Source organism: Megascapheus bottae, chromosome 25 (assembly GCF_031878675.1).
Source record: "Megascapheus bottae isolate mThoBot1 chromosome 25, mThoBot2.hap1, whole genome shotgun sequence".
NCBI classification, from domain to species: domain Eukaryota; kingdom Metazoa; phylum Chordata; class Mammalia; order Rodentia; family Geomyidae; genus Megascapheus; species Megascapheus bottae.
In genome coordinates this window covers 23,522,973-23,542,702 of record NC_143533.1, presented here as the reverse complement: position 1 = coordinate 23,542,702, position 19,730 = coordinate 23,522,973, and the positions used below count along the sequence as shown (strand labels likewise).

Sequence of the window (19,730 nt, the reverse complement as noted above, 5' to 3'; positions counted from 1 at the left end):
CAGAAGTTGTGGAGTTGTGGCTCAAATGGTACAGTGCTAGCCTTGAGCAAATAAGCTCAAGACAGCGCCTAGGCCCTCAGTTCAAATCCCAGGACCATTATTATAATAATAAAAATCCTAGGCTTACAATAGACATTCGTCAGATTTGTAGAATAATCTACCGTAGCTAACACGTAGAAAAGAAAAAGGACATCTTAAGTTCTGAGTCACAAAAGAATATAACGGGGTGCGGGGGCTCACGCCTGTCATCCTAGCTCCTCATTCAGGAGGCTGAGACCTAAAGATCACGGTTCAAAGCCAGCCCAGGCACTAAAGAACGTGAGACCCTTATCTCCAATTAACCACTAGAAAAACAGAAGTGGGGCTGTGGCTCTAGGGGTAGGGCAGTAGCCTTGAGCTGAAGAGCTCAGGGACAGCGCCCAGGCCCAGAGTTCAAGCCTCCCCCACCGAAAGTCATGGACTTTCTGTCTCAGCTGGCCTCAAACTAGGACCCTCCTCATCTCTGCCTCCTCCACCACAGCGGGAATGACAGGCATCAGCCACCACTGTCCAGTTTGACATGTAACTCTGGGTCCTCTTCTGACCCATCCATGATGGCTCTGGCAGGACAACTCAACTGCATTCTGCAGAGCAGCTTAGGTAGACAGCATGTACAGGAGAAGAATCACCTTTGCAAAGGTGGTAACCGACTCTACCTCTGGTCAAAAGCAGATGATATGAGAAAAATGGGAAATTTGGAAGGCATGCATAAATGTGGATGTGCAATTAATTGAAGAGAAAGCTAGAGGGTTATAACGTCTGAATCGTTGAGTTTCAGATCAACTAATCGTGAATGCAAAATACTGGACAACTCATATCCAGTTTTAACTAAAACGAAACCTGTGAAAGTAGTTTTGCACGGTGACTTGGAGACCTGTTGGCATTTTGGTTTTGTTTTCAATTTTTGACAAAGGTCTGGCTTTGAGGCCGGTTAAACACAAGAAGAATCTTCCTCCCTCGCTGACCTTTTTTCTTTCTTGTTCTAGACACTTCTGTCTGGGCATGATCACCTATGAATGGAAATTGCCAGCTCATTTTGCAGGCCCAAAGTAAAGACTTAAGAACTAGAAAGTATCTGTACCAGTTGTGGAATTGTCTGAAATAAGACACCATTACTCTTAGAATAGTACAACATGGGAGTTCCAGGGAGAGAATTCTGATGAATTTTTACACAGAGCAGAGAAAGTGAGAGAATACACCAAAGGAGACAGTGTGTTCCAAGTGGCCTTCAAGTTAGCTGATGAACTGGCTTGTTAACAAGGTTATGTCATCACAATTTAAAACCTTTTTCCTCCTAAGGAAGTTCATTGTCGTGTGTCTCAGGACTGACAGACTGAAAGTGAGTAAACTAGATCCTAGGAGAATTTTCAATAAAGATGGAGCCATTAGGTTTGGGGGTTTTTTTTTCTGTTTTTTTTTGTGCCACTACTGGAACTTGAACTCAGGGCCTCACACTTTCATTGGCTTTTTCATACAAGGCTCAGTACTCTACCATTTGAGCCACACTCCCTATTCAAGTATCAAAAATATCAAAGAAATAAAATAAATGAAGAGAATTCAAATGTTAAACTCATATTTGAAGAATGGTCTCTACAACGTATTCACTGAACTCAAACAGTTCAGAAAAACAATGGAACTTCCAACTTTCTTGAGAGCACACCTAGTGAGTCTTTAAGAGTCTTCACATTCTTCCACCACATGTTTAGTCTGCTGTTCATCTGCATATAAAATAACCAAAGTTAAAATGTAATCAGAAATGTGCACATTATTAAGACAAATAATTCAGCCTACTAAGCATTAAATCCTTTCACACATTATAGCATAAAAGCTAGGCATGGTGACTTGTGCCTACAATCCTAGCTACTCTGGAGATTGAGACTGGGAGGACAGCGAAGACCAGTCAGGAATAAAGTACCCAAGGCCTCATCCCCAACAACAAAAAAGCTGGGTCTGTGTCATGAGTTTGTCATCCACGCTAGATGGTAAGCACGAAAAGGAGAATCTCAATTCAGGCCAGTCCCAGAAAAAGTGAGATCACAATAGCAACAACAACAAAAGCTAAAAATCTGGGGGTCACATACTTTAAGACTAGAGTGTAATAATAACAAGTACATTCTTTAATATTCATTAAACAGTCATCACAAGCTGCACATAAAGTTTATAGATAAGAGCTAATGTCTTCGTGGAGCTTTCAGCTCAGAGAAAACATGCTGAGGTTTTGTTTTTGTTTTTGCCAGTCCTGGACCTTGTTCTCGGCCTGAGCACTGTCCTTGTCCACAGCACCATTTCCGGCTTTTTTCTATGTATGTGGTACTAAGGAATCGAACCCTGGTCTTTGTACATGCTGGGCAAGCACTCCACCACTAGGCCACACTCCTGGCTCAACATGCTAAGTTTTGAAAGATAGCTATGCATATCAAAATTAGTACTTTACCTTCTACTAAGTTTCTGGGAAGGGAGTAGAACTGAAGTACATGTTTTATTTAGGTGAGGCAAGAGTTGATTGGCATTTGTCTCTCCAAAGAGGGAAGCAATACAAAGCCACACAGAAGTGGACAGGTGACCCTCCTACAGGAGACAGCTTGTCCTCCACTCGGCCAGGCCAGTGGTAAGACAGTGTATCTCAGCCCAGACACTGCACTGAACACTGATGTGCTAGGTGACTAAAACTTCCAACCAACAACTGGGCCTCCAATGCTCAAATCCAAATGCAGAAACACAAGCAATTCAGAGGAGGCAACAGTAACGAACACAACTCTACAGAAATGAACACTAATAAAAATGAGATGGATGAAACGTCAAACAATTTTTAAAAATGATACTAAATTGAAAGAGGACAAGAACAAATGCCTGAATAAATTCCAAGAACACTCAAAGAAGGAGCCGAACGAAATAAGGAAGATAATACAGGACATGAAAGAAGAATTTAGAAAACAGAAATTCTGAGGGGAAAAAAATAATTCTGGTAAGGTAAATATAAGCAATTCGATTTTAAAGACTTTTCCAGTAGACTGGATCAAAATTAAGAAAAATAGTATCAGGATTCAACAAGACAAAGTGGATGTGTTGGGATAGTCAGATGAAGATTTAAAAAAATGAAGAAGCATTCATGAATATGTAAGAATAGCACTAGCTTTGTTAAAATGTGACTGTGAGTCACTGAGCAGAGCATGGCCACATGGAATGGACCAGAACTTTGGGAGTGGGCATGTACATACATAAATCTGTGGGGCTATGGAGGAAAAGGGAAAGGGCAAGAAAGGGGAAAAGAGAGCCCAAAGGTGAATAATTTGGAAGACCGTTCGCATGTATAAAAACAGAACAACAAAACCTGCTGAACGAGTTTTAGATAGGAGAGAAAAGGAGAATCGAGGGGTGTGGGTGAGGCACACACTGTAAACACAGGTGGGAATGCCCCCTGTGTAACGAATGCATGCTAAGAAAAATAAACTGTACTTCATGGTAGAAAATCTCAACCTCGATCTTATAAGAACACATGGTCGTGTGTTTGCACTGCTCCTAATCCTTCTGCCTGTGACTCTGCGACTTTCATGCCTTACACCTTCCTGTCCTGGTGCACTTGAAACCATAACTTCTTCATACTGTGACAATCCCAAGAATTACTCCTCCAACACTGTCACCAGGCCTTACCTGCTGTTGCTTTCTCTGTAGGGCTGAACTCCAGGTGTTGGTCCTCTGAAAAAAGCCTCACAGGGACATCATACAGTGGGTCATCCAAGAAGGAAGGCCTTTTCAGTCTCCCAATGCCAAGAGTCTTGGACATAAAATAGTCTGGTGTGTTATCACTAAACTCATTCTTGGAAAGTGGGAGACAGGTTATATCCTCTGCTTCGCAGGCCAGAGCCTCTGACACGCACCCGTCCAGGGCTTTATCCAGATAGTAGCCCTTGCTGGCTGCACAGCGAGCAATCTCACACACGTCTGCATCTTCTCCCTCTGTGTGGGGGCCCGCTGCACCCGAGCCTTTTAAAAGCTTAGGGAGGATGGGCCGGGAGGCCTCGGGTGGGACGTCCTCCATGACTGTGTCTTCTCTTTCAGGAGGAGGCCCGGTGATGGCTTGTCGTATCCACGTGCACTCATCCAGGAGACACTTTAACTGTTGCTCAGAGAGAAGCGGTGTGGAATCTAACTGATGAAACAACCCAAAAGTTTTCATCGTCAATTGGCTGAGTAAACACGCTTATTTTCAGTAAGCTTCCAGTAACATAATTACTTGGAGAAGGCTTATATGTAATTACAATGACCTTCTGTGTAAACTAAGGACAATGCACGCAAGCAGGAAAGCCGTTCATGACAGTGCTGGTGAGTGCAGGGAAGATGTTCAGTCAGGAATCCCTGGAGAACAATGTGACTGTCACTGGTGCACACTTGCACCTGGAGTTGGGGCACAGTGCCACTGGAGAAACACCTTGCTAACACCTTCTTCCCACGTAAAAGTAACTTGAAGTGAAACGGAAACTGAAGAAAAGCACCTCTGACTTAAAATTAAAATCCTGGGAGAAGGGCTTTTCCAGAAGCGACGGTCTCTACGCACCTCCCAATGTGAGCCTCGCCACCACCCCAGCCTGTAACTCCACGTCTGTCCAAGCTTCCATCAGACAACGCTGCTGAGACCGAGGAGGAAGGGCGGGGGGGGGTGGGCATCCTGGCAGGAGCAGCTGCTTGGGGGCTCCGGCTCCAGACCAAGGCCAGGGGCATCCCAGGAGCAGGGCACTGGGAGAGGCACTTGCTCCACACATTCACCTCTGCTGGTAAATGCCATCAGAGCTGAATGTTTCAGCCAAGACCTTAAGGATTTTAAGTCATGAGTTCTTTCCAGTGATATTTTGTGGGGGGATGGGGGTGGTTGTTGTTTGTGGAGCTGAACCTGATCAGGGCCTGAGCACTGTCCCCAAGGCTCTTTTGTCTTCAAGGCTAGCACTTTCCCACTTGAGCCACAGCGCCACTTCTGGTTTTTAAGTGGTTAATTGGAGATAAGTCCCATGGAGCTTCATGCCCGGGCTGACTTCGAGCTGCAATCCTCTGATCTCAGCCTCCAGAGTGGCTAGGATTACAGGAGTGAGCCGCCAGCCCCCAGCCCCCAGCTCAAGTGATATTCTGAAGACAGACAAGAATGAGTCAAATGAGAACATAAAGCCAGGTTCTAAAAGAATCTTCCCTAATGGCAGGCAACTTGAGTTGTAACACCCTCCAACACCAGGAGTGTTAAATAGATGGAAAGATAGCAACAGTGATTTCTCCTCCTCTAACAGCATAGCATCTCCCTATTTGTTTGTTTGTTTGTTTGGTTGGTTTTGCCAGTCGTGAGGCCTGAAGTCCTGAGTGTCTCTGTGCTCAAGGCTAGCACCCTACCACTTGAACCACAGTGTCACTTCTGGCATTTTCTGTTTCTGAGGAATCAAGCCCAGGGTTTCACGCATGCTAGGTAGGCATTCTACCACTGAGCCAACTCCCATCCCAGCATCCTCCTTGATCTATGTGACGGGTGATCACCTGAAATTCTCCAAGAAAGCTTAATCATTGCTTGTAACACGCTGCTTGGAAACTACACAGTAAGAAATAACTAAATATTCTGCATATAAAAGATACTATCTTCAAAAAGCTGTCATTGGACCCAGTATAGTTAAGTATCCATTACCATATAATGGCTTAATGCAGCCGATAAAAACAGCACTGAAGTAAGTTTTGTGTTGTGTTTTCAAAATTATATTTCACTTACCTATGCTAAAACATGGAGACATGTGCTACTGTTGAGTTTGAAAATAATAAATTGAAATTGGGTTGGCGGGTTTTTTTCTTGGTGATTACTTGGAATTCACAATTTCAGGTGAGTCAACATAGACTTCGTACGTATGTCAAGAAATAGCAGTTAAATTACCTGCAAATTCTATGCAAGTTCTCACCATATTGTTTGGTAGTGGTGGCGCTGTCTTCTGGACTCACAGCTTGCACTGTGAGAGTAGGTGCTCTGTCGCAGCCCTCTGGGTTTTTGTCTAGGCTGGCCTGCCAGCAATCCTCCTATCCACACTTCTACATAGCTGAAGGAGAAGGAGTGCACAAGTTTTCTGCCTGACTCAAATCCTACCTGGAACCAGTACCCACTTCGGGCATTCAGGAGTGGTACTCTATCCATTATTCAAGAGCACGTCCAACACACTACAACATAGCCCCACTCAACGGAAAATGAAGTCAGACGTTGTAAGGCACATAGGTATTTAATACACTCAAAGGTTGCTTACAGCCCCATGGGATTTTAGAAAGCGCCTACTAAGTGTCATCCTCACCAAAGGCTCATCATGAAAAAGACACACTTGAAGAAAACAAAAAAAGGCCCATGCATTAAAGTAGAAGAGAAAGGCTCACGGAAGGAGTAGCATACCACTGTGAATTCTTTTTTCAGTGCTGACCTGGCCTGCGCTGGGGCTCTGACCACTGTGGCTCATTAAGGAGCCAGAAGCCACAGGCTTCGTCCAGAACGCGGCTGACACTCCTGAGCACTGAGTCCTGGAGGTGAACCTTTCACTGTGCGGCACTGTCCAGAGACCATCTGTTTAAACATGCTCCTTCAAGTCCAACTCGAGCCCCATCCATATTTTCTCTTTGTATGAAGTCTCCCTCCTCCCATCTTTACTTCACACCTCTTTCACAGACCTTCTTTCTTGTCGTGGCCAACCCACATGTGGTTTCACAGGCAAAGAGTAAATGTACAGACTTTCTTTCATCGGAAAAGAATACCGTTTTCATGCATTTGTGTTGGTCTTTCTGGCACTACAGTTGACGTACTTATTATTCTAGGCTAAACATTGCTCTATGCGTATTACCTGTGTTGACTTCATTATTGCCATGAATCTAAGATATCAGTATTCCTGTTATTGCCATTTTGTATGTGAAGAAAATGAGAAAACAAGAAAATAAAGAGCCTGTCTAAGATCTGGGTCCAGGGCCTATGTGCCAGGTAAACTGTCTCTCACTGAAACTGAGTTTTCCTTCCACTGTTTTCCAAGTGTCTTTTGCCCAACTGAAATTCAGTTTCTCTTTCTCTTAGAAATAAAGAAAAATAGCCAGGCATGGTAGCTCACACCTGTAATCCTAGCTACTCAGGAGGCTGAGATCTGAGGATCAAGGTTCTAAGCCAGCCCAGGCATAAGACTCTTATCTCCAATTAACCACTAGAAAACCAGGAGTGGCGCTGTGGCTCCAGGGGTAGGGAGATAGCCTTTAGCTGAAGAGCTCAGACAGCACCCAAGCACAGACTTGAAGCCCTATGACCAACCAAAAAAAAAAGAAAAAGTACATATGTGTGTGTGTATACATACATACATACATACATACATACACACACACACGCGCACACACATACATACATACATACATACATACATACATACATACATACATACATAAAAATAATTTTGGGCCGGGAGTTTAGCCTAGTAGTAGAGTGCTTGCCTAGCATGCAAAAAGGCCAGGGTTCAATTTCTCAGTACCACATGCATAGAAAAAAACCAGAAGTGGTGCTGTGGCTCAAGTGGTAGAGCTCTGGCCTTGAGAAAGTCCAAGGACAGTGCCCAGGCCCTGAGCTCAAGACTGGCAAAAAGAAAAAGAAAAAAATCTTTCCTGCAGAGTATTTCAGTTAACTATAGACTTTTTTTTACTAGTACTGGTGTTGTGGTTTATGAAAACTTACACAGTATCATCCCTTTCAGCTCATTAAAAACCCCACAGCTGTCACTTCATTTCAAGGTGCCCACTGCGGACATTCTCCACCCAGATAAAGGCAGGCTTGGTGGAGGAGCTAAATCTGACAAGGAGGGCAACGCGGCACTGCTGGAGATGGAACCAGACTGTAGAGTCTTGCAGTGCGCCTGCCTCCCGCCTGTGCAATACGTGAAGCTTCTTCAGTCATTGAAAGTAAAATCCCCAGGAAGTGGAACTGAGGCTCCAGGGCTAGGGCGGTAGCCTTGAGCTGAAGAGCTCAGGGGCAGCGCCCAGGCCCTGAGTCCAAGTGGAACTGAGGCTCCAGGGCTAGGGCGGTAGCCTTGAGCTGAAGAGCTCAGGGACAGCGCCCAGGCCCAGAGTCCAAGTGGAACTGAGGCTCCAGGGCTAGGGCGGTAGCCTTGAGCTGAAGAGCTCAGGGACAGCGCCCAGGCCCAGAGTCCAAGTCCCACAACCGACAAAATAAAATGAAATATAAAATCCCTAGTTACTTGAGCAACAGTTGTTGACAAGGCCATCCAGACTATGTCTGTAATGAAAACCACCTGAAAGGGCACAGCAACGAACCAGCAGAGGCACTTCTGTTCTTTGATCTTATGTCCAGTATTTCCTCCCTACACAGAGTTTCCAAAGATCCATCATACAAGTCTAATATGATTATCACAAGGGAGAAAGGGGTGGCACAGCAGACTGTCCCCAGCTATTAGGAATGAAAGCAGAAATGTGATCGTTTTCCACTGCTCAGCTCAGCCCCAGGATACACCAGGGCACTCGCGGATAGAACCATCTGAGATGTAGGTTTATGGCTCTCAGTCTCAACCACTGCTGGTGGCACTGACGTGCTCATTCATTTTGGTCAAGGGTTTCGGAACTCTTTTCTAAAAAAAAGAAAAAGAAATAGTAGGGCTAGGCTGTAAAAGGACCTAAGCGGTCATTTCATGGTCATTTCATACGGGAGATGAAAGTACTGACGGACTTCTTGGAGTCCAGAGCTGAAAGCTAGCGGGGAAGTGAAGTCCTGTGCTCCACCGCTCTTCTCGTGGCTCCCCGTGGCCTCCTGCACGCCCACCTGAATGACCTTCGCTGCTTTTCATCACTCCTCAGCTTACATAGCAACGTGGACTCCGGCACTGTGGGTGCTGGGTCCTCTAACAAAATAACTTCTACGGTCAATGCCAAGCTGATGGACCTACTATATCAGGTTGCAGTGACCCATCACCTAGGGTGAGAAGCACATGGCATCCACACGGCCACCCAAGCCCATGCTTCCCGGGGAGGTACAGGTAACGTCCCAAGAACGAAGCGGGGATGGGACAAGGACCACTCAGGAAGTCTCTCGTATTGCTAAATAATCAATGCAAGGGCCCTGTCACTTAATTAAGTTCTGTCATTATTTAAAGTACTGATAAACTTCACCCACCTCAAATCTGAGCATCCCTCTGAATAGCTGAGGTTTTGTCGTCGTCATTTAGTAGAACAGTTTGTCAGAAAATATTCACTTGTAGCTAGGCATAGAAGGCACACCTATAACACTGTCATTTGAAAGGGCAAGGAAGGAGGACTGGGAGTTTGAGGGCAGCTGGCCTACCTAACATGACCCCAACCTCAAAACAATGGACAAATCACATACACAAAGATTCACCTGTGAGCAGAATGATGAAGGCATTTCAGTTGGACTACAAAGAATCAGAAGAAGCCTTTAAAACCACAGTGGGCCAGACAACGGTGGCTCACACCTGTAATCCTAGTGATTCAGGAGGCTAAGATCTGAGGATTGCAATTTGAAGCCAGCCTAGATAGGAAACTTCATGAGACTCTTAGCTCCAATAAACTCCTCAAAAAAGTCTGGAAGTGGTACTGTGGCTCAAGTGGTAGAGCATTCACCTTGAGCAAAAGTAACCTGCAGACAGTGCCCAAGCCCAGAGTTCAGGCCCAAGGACTGGCAAACAAACAAAAGCCCTAGAGAGGTAAAATAACTGGTATGCATTTCCAAGTCTGCACCAATTACAAAGGATTTATAGAAATCACAGGCTGATATAACGAATGATTGTTGTCCTTAATGTACTATGTTGTCTCTCATCTCCTTTGCTGTCCCTTGGTTATCTCATATTGTCATAGTATCTCACTTTGTTATCTCATATATTGAATTTATTTGTATTTGGTTATTTGAAATTTGATAGGGAAGGGGGAAAACCAAGACGGGTGGGGGGTGTGGGGGGGGAGGGAAACGGGTACCAAGACATGTGAAAAGGTATCAATGTATGTGAATTAATGCACCTTCTATCTGGCAAATATCATGTAATCCTTTTACTAATTACAATAAAGAAAAATACATTTTAAAAAAAAATCACAGGCTGGTTCTTGCTTCTGGCAACTTCCCTCCCTACTTCATCTACTCCAGGCCTTCCTCCTCCCTCTGAGGCAGGTGCATGGTCTCAGAGCTCCACTGGGGACAGGCAGGGCCCTATGTGGCACAGAGCATCTGTCATACTCGTAACTAAAACCGTCAGTGGCCATCTGGCCAGAAGAGAAACTGACCTGCGTTCAAAAAGGAAAGCAAGGATCCTTGCCAGAGAAGCCATGAAGGCCTGAGGGCTGGCCGCGAGTATGAACGGATGGGTGAGCTGGTGCCAGGCGGGAGCTGGCAGGACCCGAGGGAAGACCAGCAGCAGGTGTGCCATGGGTGGAGGTGAGCAGCTCTGATGGGGGGTTGAAGGTTCATTAGCATGTGCCAGAGGTGACCACAACAGCAGGGCCAGACAGCGCCACCTTCGCCTGGCCTCCCTCAGCAGCGGGGTGAGAAGACCACACTGCCCTGAACCCACAGGGATGGTTCTCTGCTCTGGCCTAGGTGCTGGAGCTGGCATGGCCCGGCCAGGATGCACTCTCCACTGTGACGGGAGGGGTCTGCAGCACCCCCAGTGTTCAAGGGAGGATGCCCAGGGAGGAAGACAGTGGAAGCAGGAGGTGAGATTATCAGTTCCTAAAGCTCCCAATTTTGCCATTTGTGGGACCACCAGGCCCTGGGGATTGCTGGCAACTGGGGCTCTCTGTAAGCAGTGAGTCCACTTGAGCCAGATCCCCTTTGTTCTCAGGGCCAGAATGGCCCTTCTGTCACATGTCTACCACTGCCTTTGCTGCAGCTAGGCTGAGGTCCAGCCTGCAGCAGAAGGAGTCCAGCAGACCCCCATAAGCCCATAAAAAACAAGCTTGGCTGGGACATGAGGTGCCCAAATTTGCATAAAGAGACAAGGAAAGAGCTCCAGATGGCCTACCAGCCAGCACCCGTGGGGAGAAGCTCCTGCTTCCCGCTTTCAGCCTTCACTCTGCAGAGAGGGTGAGCCAGGGGAAGGCAGGACGGGGTCAGAATCAGGAAGGTGCTCAGTGAGGCACCCTAGCCCTGCTGGAGACCCAAGCCACTGCACCTTCTCTAGGGAGCCAGCTGACACCTGAGGAACTGCTGTGAGCCCACGGGGCTGCTGAGTCTGACTTGAGGTCACTCGCATCTTGCACTAAGGAAGAAGTGTCTGTGGAGTGACAACTGGGGCGCCATTTTGGAAGTGTCTGTCCTGGGGCTGGGGTGAGCACAGGACTGTCAAAAGGAGGACCTCATCTAAAACCACATCGGTGGAGTGCATCCAGCCCTTGTGTGGGAGGAAAAATGTGCCCAGCTGCATCAGGTCAAGAGTCATGGCGCAGACAGCCATTGGTGCCAAAATGGAGTAGACAACAGGACACGGCCTAGAAAGCTCAAGCAAGACCTGGCCTGCCAAGGACCCAGTACTTCTGAGGTCTGGAGACACGTGCCTCCGTGTACCATCAACGTCAGCCATCCGTGGGGCAGCTCCAAGAGCAGCCTTCTGGGACTGAGCATTATGGGGTGGGGTGATGAATGGCCCTGGCTTCACGCTCACGCACACGCACGGCTCTTTGCCTGCTCCTTGCCTCTCTCCTCTCCCCTCTGCCTAAGGCATCTGAAGACTTCCTGCTTCCTCGATGCCCTGTCCGTGGGAGCACTTCCTCCTCAGTAAGTACACGCCAACTGTGAAACACTTCCTGTTGCCCTCACGCCAAAACTCCCCTCCTAACACAGCTGTCCTCATACTCTCCCAGGGTAAGTAATCTAGGAACGAGCTCACATTTTACAAGAGCCCCTCTGAATCGTAATGACGTAACCCTGAGAGGGGGTTCCACGGTGAAGCCATCCAGATGGCAGCAGATGTCTGGGTAACACCCCGTCGAGCTCCTCAAATCAGGCCACTGTGGGTGGGGCTACTTCCCTAGCTCCACAAACCATCGGCACCGTCAACTCACATCAGATCTAGGGTTCCTAGCCAGTGTGAACCTAGTGCAGGGTCACAGTCCACATCTGACACGCTGAGGATGGAGTGACCTGCAGCATGTCCCGGGGCTGAGCGATGTTCCTGAGGCTTTGCCCTGTCTAGACATGTATCTGAAGCATCTAACTGCCCCATACATTGCGCACAGCACACAAAGCCCGACATAAACACGAGGTCCCCCTGTTAATATTGTTGCTCAGTGAACTGTCCTCTTTCATTTGCCAATCTCAATGTGAAATCATGCGACAGCCAAGAATAAAAATAATGTACTGCAAACAACAGGTTCCAAGTTATGCTATGATACAAATGTTGTACGTACCAAACCAAAAAAAAAAAAAAAAAAAAAAGCATTTGATAAACTGGATGTAGACCAGGAGGCTCTCAATCACGTGGTGTATATTCCTTCTCAGAAATGTCACACACTCCACTTCCCTTCCTCTCAGGAGGGCCGACCCTGGGCAAGTATCCAGTAGTCAGATGCACCGGGTTTAGGCCAGGCTGACAGCCCTGGTCTAACTACCACGGACCAAGATTGCTGACGTACACTATTCCATTTAACACACCCACCTAATGGATGCAGACAACTGGGAAATCATTCACCACATTGAGACGATAAGACAACCATGGGCCAGGACTGCAAAAAACGAAGGCAGAATACAAAACCAGGCCTCTTCCTTCTCCGCTGTCTTCAAAGCGATGTTTAAAGAATTAGTTAAGCTCGTTTCTTGTGGAGCGGTGCCTGACATGATAGCATGGTAGCAGGGCATCATGGTACCGTGACAGACCCTCTCCCACACTGTTTTACATGTACAGATGCTAAGAGTGGGGGGCACTTTGCCTCATGAACCTGAGGCAGATGTGTGAACAAGACGACCTTCCCACTGGGTTAGAGTCACCCTCCGTGTCCCCTAACTGGAGCTCCAGCTTCCCCCTCTGCAGCACTCTCTGCCTCTACTTTCCAGGGCTGATTCCGGGCTCCTCAGCACATGCGTACACAGATGGGTGTGGGTTCCTCGGTGCCCCCTGCCTTTTGCAGTGACACTCCATCTCCAGAACCTCAGGGGTCCTCATCTATTCCTTTACTGGCCAGTAGTCCAAAGGGCTGGTCCTGCTTGACCTAACAATGCCTTTCTCTCCTGAGGAATCCTCAACCACGGGAAGTCTGGATCCCAGTGAAAGCCAATACACAGCATGCTTGAAGAAACAGGAATTTCGGGGTACTCTCCACTCCACAAGCAATGTCTTGCCCTACTTCAGTTAACACTAGCAAAGATACTCCCCCCTAAGCTTTATGGAAAAAAATTCTTCCAATTCAGAAAAATATCAAGTGTAATTTTTTTTAAAAATACAGAATTATGGGTCTTCCACTGTAATATCCACTGTAAGTCTGACACAGAGGTTTAATTTGGTCTACTGGAAATAGAACTGAATAGGATTCATTCTTGATTGTGGTAAAGTTTAATTATGGAAATCCACTTGTGTATTCATACATAAAACCTCACAAACATGACAGAAAACCTTCTCTTTCCATGAGCATTTATAGGGAAAAGGCTTCTCAAAAGGTTCCTTATTAGTAGTTATTCAAATAAATAAAATAGGGCCCCTATCTTTCATGTGCATATTTTCTGGTCATGTTGTCTTAGTTTTCTCTTTAGATTTCCAATGATGGGCCAGGAGCAGCTCTAGACTCTGTACTGGACAGAGTGCTGGGATGCTCATTTAGATGGACAAGAGACAGTACAGACAGACGGTTCAGAGGACGCTTAGGACGGCAGCTGTTGGAAAGAAAAACAACATGACTATGCTAAAATACCCTAACTGAAGAAACAGACAAAGGACTTTAAACCTTCTGACTGTATAATAAGAAAAATATCTCTGGAAGTCAAATAACATATAATCAGCCTTGTTTCTGTTTAAATGCCAAATTAATGTTATTACTTCACGTATGTGTGGAATAAAACACAATTTCAGGGCTGGGAGTTTGGCCTAGTGAGTGCTTACCTAGCAGGCATGAAGACCTGGGTTCAACTCCTCGGTACCACACACACAGAAAAAGCTGGAAGTGGCACTTTGGTTCAGGTGGTAGAGCTCTAGCCTTGAAAAAGCCCGTGGATGCCCAGGCCCTGAGTTCAAGCCCCAGGACTGGCAAAAAACAACAATAACAACAAGAACAACAAAATTTCTCCCCAAATCAGGTAATAAAAATTAACTTATGGGTTAAAGCTGAAATCTAAATTGTAAATGGAAATACAGAGAAAGAGATGGTGCTTTTATTTGATAACAAAACCTCCCCTACTATGGTTAGTTTTTTATTGTCCTAAGTCTTCCCATACCAGCTAGACTTTCTAAAGGCTAAGACAGATGCTAAGCTAATTGGCCAATTTGACAAATCCATTCTAATCTGTTACTAAAATGTATTGTTGAGGTGAATTACCCAGTTAATTAATTAAGCTAATTACTTAAGTCAGGAGAACGCATGATCAATCTGTTAAATTTAATTTTACAGACAGGTACCAATGGCTTACACAAGTAATCCGAGCTGCTTTGGGGGCTTTGACCTGAGGAACACAGTTGGAAGCCAGCCCAGGAAGAAAAGTCTATGAGACTCTTATCTCCAATTAATCTTAGAAAAAGCAGAGCTGTGGCTCAAGTGGCAGAGCACTGGCCTTGAGCAAAAAGAGCTCAGAGACAGCACCCAGGCCCAGAGTTCAAGCCCCAGAGCAAAAAATAATAATAATAGTTTGACATTTATAAGTTACCACAAGCCTATATAATCCATAGTGAAGTGATTGTGGATTAAAACTAACAATCTTTAACTGAATTCAGTGGAGATGAAAATCCTTAGATAGACTTAATTTAATAAACATAAGAAGTCGGGCATCTGTAATCCTAGCTACTCAGGAGGCTGAAATCCAAGAATCTGGGTTCAAAGCCAGCCAGGCACTAAAAAAAAAAAAAAGGCCGTGAGATACTTATCTCCAATTAACCACCAGAAAACCAGAAGTGGAACTGTGATGGCAACACTGAGCTAAAGAGCTCAGGGACAGTGCCAAGGCCCAGAGTTCAGGTCCCATGACCAACAAAAAAATAAAATAAACATAAGAATTTGAAGATTCATTAGGGTCTGAAATACTGTTTTAAAACTCCAGCTATCATGTACTATCATCCTAAATTAACATTCATTTTATATTATGTCCTAAATACTAAAATGCTGGCTACATCATCTTTATATAAATTGAAATAATACTTGGTTGTCAGGTTGCCAGATAAGAGTATACAACAAGTAAAATAATGACAATAATGTGTGTGTGTGTGTGTGTGTGTGTGTGTGTGTGTGTGTGTGTGTGTGTCTCTGCTGGTGCTGGTATTTGAACTCAGGACCTGCATTCTCATTGGTTTCTGCCAGCATTCTACTTGAACCACAGCTCAATATCAGGCTTTTTGGTGGTTAAATGGAGATTTAAAAAAAAAAAAAAAAGTCTCACAGACTTTCCTGGCTTCAAACCACAATTTTTTTGTTTCTTTTTTTTTTTTTTTTTTGGTCCATCATGGGGCTTGGACTCTGGGCCTTGGCGCTGTCCCTGAGCTCTTCAGCTCAAGGTTACTGCCCTACCCCAGGGCCTGGGTGTTATGTCTCTGAGCTCTTCAGCTCAAGGCTACCCATTACGCCATTTCTAGTGGTTAACTGGCGATAAGAGTCTCCTGGTCTTTAGTGTCCAGGCTGGCTTTGAACAATTCTCAGATCTTGGCTTCCTGAGTAGCTGGGATTACAGGTGTGAGCCACCACTAGCTCAAACCACAATTCTTAAATCTCAGCCTTCTGAGTAGTTAGGATTACAGGCATGGTGCCTGGTACCTGATGCCTGGTTTGAAAAAAAACTTTTAAGCTGGGCTACTTGGCTCAGCCTGCAACCTAGCTACTCAGGAGGCTAAGATCTAAGAATTACAGTTCAAAGGCAGTCCAGGCACTACATAGCCCATGAGACTCTTATCTCCGATTAATCACCAGAAAACCGGAAGAGGTGGCACTGTGGCTCAAGGGGTAGGGCAGAACTTAGGGATAGCACCCGGCCCAGAGTTCAAGCCCCATGACTGACAAAAAGCAAAGCAAAGAAAAGTAAAGCAAAAAAAAACTTTTTTTTGCCAGTCCTCAGCCTTGAACTCAGGGCCTGAGCACTGTCCTTGGACTTTCTCAAGGTTAGAGCTCTACCACTTGAGCCACAGCACCACTTCTGGCTTTTTCTATGTATGTGGTACCGAGGAATCGAACTCAGGTCTTCGTGCATGCTAGGCAAGCACTCTATCACTAGGCCAAACTCCTGGCCCACAAAAAACTTTTAAAACCTGGATAAACCACTAATATTCCTAAAGGATCTGAAACCTGCAGGACCCCAGATTTGCGAAGACAGCCCCTTCACACAGGCCCCTGCCTTCCTCTTTATTCTCTCACAGCCACCACCATCACGTTCCCATGAGCTCTCCCAGCTCCTCCTGACAGCTCGTTCCTCTACCTGTACCCCAGACATCACCATTCCTGCGTACGCAAGGCCACTGCTTCAGCATTCTCCCCACTCTGCCTGACATCACCAGTCTATGTCCTCTATCATCATTCCACTCACGCCATGTTCTTCTCCTGAAGCATTTCTACTTCTTATTCCTACAGGATATAAAAGAATTCTGAGTATATTGTTGGGACTATGGTACAAGTTTTGATGGCTGATCAAAGAAACAACTAGAATCAATGCCATCCATTCATGCTAGTATATTGAATCCAGAGCCTCTGGCTAAGGGTCCCACCACAATCAATTCAATCCACCTAAAACTGTGTTTTTCTTTACTTGGCCTAGAACCTTCAAAATCCATTCTGATACATGTTCCTCAGACGTTCTGATCAATATTAATTGGCAAGCTTTGACAACTATTTTTGTATCGCCCCCGCCCCCCGCCACTTCCTGGCTTTGACTTTGTCACTGGTATTCTGAAGCTGAGAGCCAAGTTTAGTTATAGCTCTAGGGATGGGAAACAAAAGGCACAAGAGAACTAACTTGCCTTACAGATGATGGCAACTGCGTCAGGAGGGAAAAGTCCATCCAGACAGGGACAGGCTGGTCAAAGAGGCGCACTGCTTCTTCACCCAGCAAGGGTGGTGTGATGGACTCCAGAGACTCCGGGCGCACTGATCACCAAGGCCCACCAGAAGTACCCAACCTTCTTAACTTAGAGGGCCTGACTGTGAACTCAACTGACACCGGAATTGGACAACCTGCATGACAACATTGGTTTTTTGAACCCTTTCAACCCTGAGGTTCTTTTAATGTCGTCATAGAAAGTCCTTACTTTTCCATCCATGCCTAGAGAGGAGAATTTAGGAATCTAAGGCTTGTACGCCCCCCTTTTAAGCCATGATGGACTGTTAGAAACAGTCACCATATTGCCCCAGTCCTTCGATTCTTCCTCTCTTCACAGTTTTTGATTGGAAGCATCACATGGTTTCCAAAAGCCTTCCTACAAGGTGCTCTTTATGCTACAAGTCACCAAATGATTTTTGCTGATTTCACTGGACTGTTATAGTATGCCAAATGCTCATTTTTTTTTGCCAGTCATGGGCCTTGAACTCAGGTCCTGAGCACTGGTCCTTGGACTTTTCTCAAGTCTAGCACTCTACCCCTTGAGCCACAGCACCACTTCCAGCTTTTTTCTATGTATGTGGTACCGAGGCATCAAACCTGGGTCTTCATGCATGCTAGGCAAGCACTCTACCACTAGGCCACACTCCCAGCCCCAAAGGCTCATTCTTTTAAGCAGCTGGATTTCTTACTGTTCTCAGCCCTGCCTAAACCAGACAACCAAGTCTAGTTTGCCCAAATTTCTCTGCAGTTCTATTTCCTGCAACCATTCCCAGTGTCAAATTGCATATCCATCAGGATTCTCAGAGGCAACCACAACAACAAAACTGAAACTGGCTGCTCTGAGCAGAAATGGAATTGAAACAATGTTGGAGAGTTTCATATCAACAAGGAGGCTAAATAAAAGTACTAGAAAATGATCAGGAACAAAACAGGAGACACCCCAAGGACTCCCTGAGGAGAATCATGCAGATGAATCCAAGGCTGGATTCCACTCAGCCTTTGAGCTAGCTAGTTCAGCTGACATACCAAAACCATGCCTCCAGAAACAGAGCAAAGGAAATGCTGTCACCTGCCCCATTGCTGTCATTCTCCCAGTTGTACCCTCTGGTTCCGGCTGGGTCTCCCTGCAAGTCTAGGGCTGATACAGGTCCTATCCTACTGGCAGGTGGGATGCTGAAGAGTGGAACATCCCACTTCTAGTAAGAGGCAAGCACTGAAGGCTCCCACAAAGTGGGAGCTATCCCAAACAAGAAGAGGAATGAATCATATGATAGGCAAAAAGAAAAAATCTCCAATATCCTCTAATGGTGTTGTTTATATTTATCGGCAAGCATCATAGCAGAAGAAGGCAGAATATTAGGGGAGCTGAAGTTGGAAACATTTCCTTACTAAAGGAGAAATAGATGTTTCAAAAGTCTCACTTATGTGTACATCTGGCAACTATGAATGTCTTACAGTGAATATTTTTAATAAAGAAAGAACTCCTTGATTTCACCACAAGAAAACCCAAGGATGATACTCTAGATACTTTTTCTTTTTTTTTTCAGTCCACAATAAGGCCAGTTTTAAGAAATGTTAAAATATCTGTTAATATTCTCCCAGGAATTCCACAAAGGACTTGAGGAGAACATTTGTTCTCAATCTGGGTGGATACAAGCATGGACAAAGAAAGAAATTCTTACAATAACTTAATTCCATATTCCCTCTGAAGCATGTTTGAAGCACACTTTAGCAATGTCATATTTAACAATCTACCTTCTAAGAAGTGTGAGCAAGAGAAAAACAGTAGAAGCACAAAGAAGAATCTGGTGAGGACTTGGTGGTCTTCAAATATTTTGACCTTAGTGAGGAGCAGGGCATGCTTTTCTCTGCATTAAGAAAGCAGAGGGTGTTGTTGCCCGCAGCCCACTCCTATAATCCTAGCTACTCAGGAGGCTGAGCTCTGAGGACCAAAGCCAGCCTGGGCACAGAAGTCCATGAGACTCTTATCTCCAGTGAACCACCAGAAAATCAGAAGTGGTGCTGTGGCTCAAGAGGTAGAGCAGTAGCCTTGAGCTTTTGAAAAGCTCAGGGACAGTGCTCAGGCCCAGAGTCCAAGCACTACCACAAGGAAGGGAAGGAAGGTAGGAAGGTAGGAAGGTAGGAAGGTAGGAAGGAAGGAAGGAAGGAAGGAAGGAAGGAAGGAAGGAAGGAAGGAAGGAAGGATGGAAGGAGGGAGGGAGGGAGGGAGGGAAGGAGGGAGGGAGTACAAGAGGATTTCCAGCCTTCTGGTGCAAGTCATCTTAGCACCGTACTAAGTAATTTATCCTCATTTAGATAATTCATTCAACTATGTGCATTCTGATGATAGACATCTAAGAAACAAAAGTGCTTAACAAAAGTATGGCTATGTGTTATTATGTGTGCATATGACTTAAACTAGCAGATGCGCTCCTTATAGAAATTTTAAACTCCATTGTTATTTTTTGTTGTTGCTCTAAGTATA

The 19,730-nt window shown here is 45.5% G+C and overlaps 1 protein-coding gene across 1 annotated transcript in view; it reads right to left on the bottom strand.

Moving 5' to 3' along the window:
- Positions 1–1,595: 1,595 nt before the first annotated feature.
- Fsip1 (fibrous sheath interacting protein 1) overlaps positions 1,596–19,730 on the bottom strand; it is an 82,585-nt gene continuing 64,450 nt past the window's right edge. The window contains exons 11-12 of the mRNA XM_090318630.1: positions 3,691–4,189; positions 1,596–1,757 (exon numbers count right to left, since the gene is read on the bottom strand). Of these exons, the coding sequence (XP_090174756.1) occupies positions 1,711–1,757; positions 3,691–4,189 (546 nt within the window). The 3' untranslated portion in view covers positions 1,596–1,710. The remainder of the gene's footprint in view (positions 1,758–3,690; positions 4,190–19,730) is intronic.